This window comes from Nuphar pumila, chromosome 4, assembly GCF_984573655.1.
Source record: "Nuphar pumila chromosome 4, dmNupPumi1.hap1.1, whole genome shotgun sequence".
Taxonomy (NCBI): Eukaryota; Viridiplantae; Streptophyta; class Magnoliopsida; order Nymphaeales; family Nymphaeaceae; genus Nuphar; species Nuphar pumila.
The window spans coordinates 8,978,399-8,985,952 of record NC_143252.1 but is presented as its reverse complement, the minus strand read 5'-3'; the positions used below and the strand labels follow the sequence as shown (position 1 = coordinate 8,985,952).

The following is a 7,554-nucleotide window of genomic DNA, read 5'->3' as shown; positions in this document are numbered from 1 at the left end:
TTTTGGGTTCCCCATAGGGATGTTAAACCCTAACCCTAACTCAATATCTTTTTCTTTCACCCTTCCCCTCTTCTGCTCTCTCCGAGCGATTCACAATCGTAAGTAAAACCTCTGAAATCTGTCTTCGTCTTCTCTGTTTTTGATGTTTGATTTCTGGATGCGACTATGCGAATCTGTCGATTTCTTGCGAGTAATCTTTTGGTTTTGGGAACCGTGTGTCAATCCATCCATTCTTTTTTCGTTTCATTGGATTTGAATCAGACGCTAGGATGTTTTTACCACAAATTTCGACCAGATTTGAATGAAATCGAGGTGTTTTTTTTTTGTTTGGGCGACCTCAAGTAGATGAGGATCAGAAACTAAGGTTTTTGTTAATCGTGGGTGGTCCGTTTCATTCTCTTGCTTCTCATTTTCATCTATATTTCGTCGGTATCTTGCAGTTTTAGCGGTGATATAAGTGTTTATCTATGTACGAATCTCCCCTTGCGTAATTAAGATTTACTTCTTGTTATGATATTTTCTATTTGAGTATCACGTTGAATGTTCTGTCGTGGGTCATATGTTTTTGTTTTAATCTTGAGTTTTAATGGTAGATTAATGATATAGTGTGCGTCTGTTACGAGTTTGCAATTGTGTTGATGGCGAATTCTTGGCTTTTTTTGTGGAACATGGCTTTTCTTTGGCACTAATCTCCGAATTTTAATGGTTGCTATTATTCACATTCATCAAACATGTTCAGAGCATCTTGATGTTTTGCCCAAAATGAAAATACCCTGTGGAGGTCTCAAATAAAAGTAGTAACAAAGCATCTGAGGTGCTTACTTTTTTATGAATTGTGTCAAAAAATCATGCACGTGTCTGATAGTAATAAGGGTTTGCTTGAATAACTGCTTTTTGATGTTTTATTCAAGATGAAAACCCCTGTGAAGTTCTCCGATACAAGTTTCAGAGCGATCCTGGTTCTTGTTTTCTATAAATTGTAGCGAAAAGTCAATTCATGTGCCTAAAAGTAACAGGGGCGTGTATGTACTTTGGATACCTTGACTCTTAATTGCTCTGTAGTTGGATTTTCTAGGTCACTGAATTCCTAAACTTGGTTTTAGCTTAGACCGCCAGCACTTATCCACAAAGATCAGGCTTTTATACTATGATCTATTAGTGCTGCAGTTTAGAACCTGGAATTTGGGCAGTTTCAGTATTTCTTGAATCTCCAGATGCTGAGCCAATCCAAGAACCAGATTTGTAAGCTGGGTTTGAAATCTGGTTCTAGATTAGTAGATTCCAAACACCAGCTAATCTAAATACAGACTAGAATAATTTTGTCCTTGTTGAGAACAAAAGAAAATAATGTTCTTTCTCATATGTGAATATGGTTGAGATCGAATGTGCACTGGGTATTTGGCTTGCAGTGAAGATCAAGTTCTGCAATAGGCAGGGAAGTCAAGATGAGTCGAGGCGGTGCCGCCCCCAAGGGCAAGAAGAAGGCATCCACCTTCACTATTGATTGTGCAAAACCTGTAGAAGACAAAATCATGGACATAACATCATTTGAGAAGTTTCTACAGGACAGGATCAAGGTTGGAGGCAAAACTGGTGTTCTTGGGGATACCATCACAATTACTCGTGAAAAGAACAAGATCAGTGTCACCTCTGAGAGTGCATTTTCGAAAAGGTATACATAAGTTTTTGTATGTGGTTGGCCGAACTTTCATTTTGATGAGAAACTTCCCTTCATCTTATCTTCTTTATTTATGAAACACGACTTCTGTACCTCCTGTTTGGCTGTTATGATGATCCTGTTAGTGTTAACCACTGCTTATTTTAAGGTCATAACCCTTGATCATGCAAACTGGACTTTGCCCACCCTGTATTTTGAATTGGAGATTTTTTTCAGCATCTCTTATCTGCTTATGGAAAATTCTTCTGCTGCATTCATTTTATAAGATGTTTTCCTTTTTATTGTTTCTTGGATTTATTTCTTGATGGTATCGAGTGCAAGCTTTTTCATCCCTTGTCTTACTATTGTTACCTGTTTTTATTTACGTATTTAGTGTTTCTCTTATATTGTTTTCTTTTAATGAAACTCTCCCCTCTCTCCATGTTTGGTTGGCGGCAACGATGATTTTGTTATTCCCAGCTCATTATGAGACCTCTGAAAGGTCTGGGATATGACACTAACATGATCTGAGCTGTGATTCCTTAATTCAGTTTGTTAGTTGGTTTCTTTGTTTCAGATGCCTTGATTCTGTATTTCGTGAGGTTTTCTCTGAAAAATATATATAATTATATATGTACAAATTTGTATACCATTGTTTTGCATTTTACTATTTTATTCTATTCTTCATGACTGTTAAAAATGTCTTTTATTTGATAATAAAGAACTTCCTTTCTATCCCATCATTACCTTGTGGATGTAAAATATTCCCCTGCCCCCTCTTGTTTTTGCTTGACTGCAAGGATGATTCTGTTAATCCCAGCTCACTATGATGCCTTTATATAAGGTATGGGATGAGATTTGATTATACAATCTGAGCACCGTATTTTTTATTTTCTTTCTATTTTTTCTCTTGGTATTGTATGTATTTACCAAAAGTAATGTGCTTAGGTTCTTGTTCCTGGCACCCTTTGAACTATCGTAAGCCTTCTCTTGGTATTGTATGTTTTCTTCATTCATGGGACCTCTTGCTTCCAATGTGCAACTCTTTCTCTCTCTATCAGAGTCACAGATGTCAGCGATATTTTCAAGTGTAAATCAAGTGTGTCACCATTGAAGTGCCCATATATACATAGGGAAGTGGGACAGACCAACCAAAGGAAGGTCCAATTCAATGCTTGAGCATCTCATCGATCATACTTCATGTTTGTTCTTTATAATTTATTTGGTAAGTGTGCTTTACATGAAGACTTTACAACATACAGGCATGTTTTTCCAAACATGAAAAATCACTGGCTCACAATGTGCTCAAAACTGTACAATACATAGTTATTGTGGGCCGTTGATTTTTAATGCTTTCAAAAACCGCATCTAAACATCGAAAATTCATAATCCAAAACATTTCTCTCGCCAAATGAATGATAAAAATTTACTATGTAAAGTCCGATCGATGAAAAACTCTATCCTTAGGGAAGGAATGCCGTCCATTATCATCCCTTGTAGATTTTGGAGCTTTCTTTAGTTGACCGGACCCCCTTTCCTATATATATATAATGGGATTATTATATTACTGTACAAAGCTAACACTTGAAATGCCACTAATGTCATTTGGATTTATTCCTTTGAAAAATTTAGGACAGAAGCTGTTTGAGGAAGAATTGTTGTATTTTTTAACTGTGTTTCTTTTTTGCTAATTTAGCTAGAATATAAACGAATATCTTAATAATTTCCTAATGGTTGTATGCAGGTATCTGAAATATTTAACAAAGAAGTACTTGAAGAAGCACAATGTAAGAGACTGGTTGCGTGTGATCGCATCTAACAAAGACCGGAGTGTGTATGAGCTGAGGTACTTCAACATTGCAGAGAACGAGGCTGAGGAGGAAGATTGATGAGCGGCACTTAGAATTCTTCACATTTCTCCAAACCTCTTTTTAACTTTTGGTATTTATAATTTCCTGTTGTTATCGCCATTAGATATTGTGTGAAAGACACTGCGATTGAAGTTTTGGATATGATGGCATTTCAATCCTTTGTGGGCACCATTTTTAATTGGTAGCCTCAATTCAATTCAGCAAATGCAAAGTGACCTCATGGTTATTCTCCCACTGACTATGTTAAAGGTGTGTTTAACCACTGCTTTGATGATTCGAATGGGTTGTTCCTTTGAGATGGACTTAACAGAAAACCTGGACGAATCCTCTTTGGATTGCGCACGTCCTCGGCCTTGTGGATTGGGAGTACCCCTTACCCTAAGTTCGACTCTCTATTTGGGCTGGCTCTAGGACTGATAAATGAACCGGACAGCTTGTAATTGCACTCAGTTTGACTTGTCAGGTTATCGTTGGTGATTGACTCATAGCTAGTGTTTCTGAGCCAGCAACCAGCTCATTTAGCTTAAATGAGTCAACCTTGAACACTGGGTGTTGGGTGAACTAGTATACATTATAAAGAGTATGTATGGAAAATATACATGCAAAATATGGATTCTTAAGTTTAATATATATATATATATATATATATATATATATATATATTTTCATGTATAAATAGCATGAAATTTATACACGAGCCAGCTTGATCTCGGCTCAGCTAATCATGAGCACGAGCCAAGTCACAAGCTTGGTCCATTGTTAAACAAGCCAGGCCCGAACTTGCCCTTGATCTTTGCGTTACCAGTCTTAGTAGTCACTCCATTTTAAAAGGCGAAGTTGGGTGCCTCCATCTATGGGTGGGGGGTTCTCCTTCATGGAGTTTTATACCGACAACTATAGGTACAATAGACTAAGACCGATCCTGGATGCAGTTTCTCCATCTAATAAACGAAAAAAGAAAACTTGGTAAGAAATGGGGGCTTCACGAGGATGTATGGACTCGACTTGAAAGTTCAATTTTGTTTTTAAACATAGGGCATAATCAATAAAAAAGAATTTTTTGTATTTTAATATTAAAATGTTATTTGTATTGAAATAAAACTAAAAACATTAAATAGTATTAAAATATTTGCCATGCATCGGTGTCTGTGCTGACGTGTTCAAGCGTGCAACGGGTCAGGTTTGGTTCTGACCCAGCTGAAATCAGACTTGGACCAGTTTTTTGGGTATGGTATCGGGTCGGGTTTACTGTAAGAGAAACCATACCTGGATCTGATAAGAACTACATGAATCAGACCCAGATCAAACCCGGTAAAATAATATTTTTTTATCATTTTCACATTGAAAATTTGCGGGTCTTAATCAAAACTCGGGTCGGGCCCGGGTCTGGTATAAAATTTCACAAGCTATATCCAGGTCCATGTATTAATCGGACCTTTGGGTCCTGACCGGAATCTTAATCGGGTCTTCTTATTTGTCACCATACCAGGACCCTATAGGGTTTGGTCTGGGTAGACCTGACCTGTTGACACCCCTACTAGGGACACACCACAAAAATGGTGTCCCTGTGACATAAGTCCTTAAGTGATACCCGTTGCTTGATGATGGGTTGTGTCCATGGCTCATGTTGTCCATTATAGGTACTGCTTGATTCACAGATGTGCATGGACAGGACAGCATGTCCTCTCCTATCTGTGGACAGTACAGTACATGCTGTCCTGTTGTCTGTCTGATTCATGGATATACGTGGACAGAACAGCATGTCATGTCATGTACCATCCACAGAAAGGACAAGCCTTGCCCTGTCCACGCGCCTTCATTTTTTTTCACGCGACTGCAGTTGTCCTGTTGGGAGGGGGGAGGGCACAGTGAGGGATACTGATTTTGTGTCTGCACTTCTGGACGCACTCACCAGGACACTGATTTTGTGTGGGTGAGCAGACGCAAGTGGGACCCACATTCTGGGGGTCCTGCGGACGTATGCAAACACCCCTTACATTTACAATGGACATTTTACGTGCTTACATATGAAAGAGGGAACACTGTGATCTTATGGTGCTTGTGTTTGAATTTGTTCACAAATTGAGTGGTCTGCATGCATGTTGACTTCTGATTAAGATCCAACTCTCTATAGAAATCCTTTCTCTTTGTTTTTTTGCAAAGTTTCTTAAGGTCCAATTGAGCACATAGCAGAACCTGGAACATGTGCAAGTGATATCATACCCTATCGTCATACCCACCCTGGGATTGCATTACGGATGTCAATGAATAGGAATTTATCGGCTATCGGATTCCACATACTTGCATTTGGTAAAGCCAAAACCATATCCTATTATAATTGTATGCATATATGGTTTTGAATTTTTTCTACCGAACCCAGTTACATGTAAAAAAATAATTCTGGTATGAGCTTTTCACCATCCGAATCAGAATTCAAATATGTTTAGCTAACATCTGATTAGTTAAATATAGTATTGGTAGTGTGGGATTAAATCTTACCCCGCAGATGGATTCAATGGAGTCAAATACACACTTAGATTGTGTGTTTTCAGTGAAAATATGGTTTTAAATAATAAACTTTTGGTTTTTACAGGCACTAGTTTTAGAACAGTCGCAAAATCCTGCACATAGATCAGATTCTGGCCTTTCAAAACTTTGATCTTCGCTAAATGGACCATGTAGTTCACATTTACCCGGTCAGATTTGATCAGACCTGCTTTCAACCATGCAATCCCAAGGTGGGTATAACATTAGAGTGTGAAAGTTAGGGTGATTGGATCCCATGCGTGTGTGTGTGCGCACGTGTGAGTCAAGTCCTTTCTGCGTCCAGCCTATGTCGAAAAAGCACTCTCATGCATTTGTTATTGCAATGGATGTGCCATAGCAACAGTTTCTGTTTTGTTTTTTTGAATATAAACCGCCTCTATTATTATTCTTCAAGCACACGCACGCAATAATGCAAGGGACATAAAAGGTTGTCCCGAGATCGCAGATCTAACACCAAAGGGCAGAAGAGTTTAGAGAACTATGGATCAACTCAGAAAATAATATAATTAACTAGCAAAACACCAAAATAACAGGAAACAAAGAAACATAATAATAAACCCTCAAAAGCTCTCTCAAAGGTCTCTACTAATCACTATTTATAGAGGAAATAAACTGTGAAAAACCCTAATTCCAAGTGCTGGTCTAATATAGATCCGATAGACAAATACACTTCTAAAGATCCTGAGAAAAAACCGAATGACAAAATTGAATATATATATATATATATATATATATATATATATATATATATATATATATATATATATATATATATAGAGAGAGAGAGAGAGAGAGAGAGAGAGAGAGAGAGAGAGAGAGAGAGAGAGACTGTGGTTGCAGTTGGAGGAAAGGCCACTTAAGGGTCAACAAAGCCTTCCCCACCTGATGAGGCCAGTGCATTAATAAGAGCAAGAGTGTTGCTTGTAATCCTTCCAACGTTTCCAACCGTGCAGTTGAGTCCCTCCAGTAGTACTATCCCATTGTAACCACTGAAGCCATCCAAGCATGTGTCCCCACTGGTGAGTGCAGCACTCACCCATGTCTGCATGTTGCTCACCTGCAACCTAAACCTGCTGTTCTCCAGCTTCCGTATCTCGAACAAGGCCTTGTGAAGGTTATCCAGAGCATCCCCAAACAATTCAACGCAATCTGTCAGAGCCAGTCTTGCTCTTCCCCTGAGTCCCAGTTGTCTCAGGCTCAGTATGTACTGAGAAACATTCTTGGTTTCTGCCAGAGTAACGGAGATCGCAGCACGCGCGAGCCCGCTTGGGCTACGCTTCACAGTGCTCGGGCAAGAAGACAGTGTGATGAAGCACAAGTCAGGGTATTGTGTCACGTTACAAGCATTTCTAAGGTAATCATTTCCATCTTCCATTGCCAAACACCCCAAGGACAGCAGAGAAAGAAAGATCACCACAGTGGTGGATGTGAATGACATTGTGAGTAAAAGTGAGAAAAACCAACCAGAACATTTAGTGG

The 7,554-nt window shown here is 38.7% G+C and overlaps 2 protein-coding genes and 1 non-coding gene across 3 annotated transcripts; 2 read left to right on the top strand and 1 right to left on the bottom strand.

Moving 5' to 3' along the window:
• LOC149839287 (large ribosomal subunit protein eL22z-like) lies at positions 1 to 3,761 on the top strand. Its single transcript, XM_090002429.1, has 3 exons — positions 1 to 98; positions 1,410 to 1,672; positions 3,402 to 3,761. The coding sequence occupies exons 2-3, from the start codon at positions 1,446 to 1,448 to the stop codon at positions 3,544 to 3,546; spliced, it is 372 nt and encodes a 123-aa protein (XP_089858555.1). The 5' UTR covers positions 1 to 98; positions 1,410 to 1,445; the 3' UTR covers positions 3,547 to 3,761.
• LOC149839288 (small nucleolar RNA snoR69Y) lies at positions 2,449 to 2,540 on the top strand. Its single transcript, XR_016431783.1, has one exon. It is a non-coding gene; the product is annotated as a small nucleolar RNA snoR69Y (small nucleolar RNA).
• A 3,060-nt stretch (positions 3,762 to 6,821) lies between the features above and the next one.
• LOC149839286 (Plant invertase/pectin methylesterase inhibitor superfamily protein) lies at positions 6,822 to 7,554 on the bottom strand. Its single transcript, XM_090002428.1, has one exon. The coding sequence runs from the start codon at positions 7,511 to 7,513 to the stop codon at positions 6,932 to 6,934; it is 582 nt and encodes a 193-aa protein (XP_089858554.1). The 5' UTR covers positions 7,514 to 7,554; the 3' UTR covers positions 6,822 to 6,931.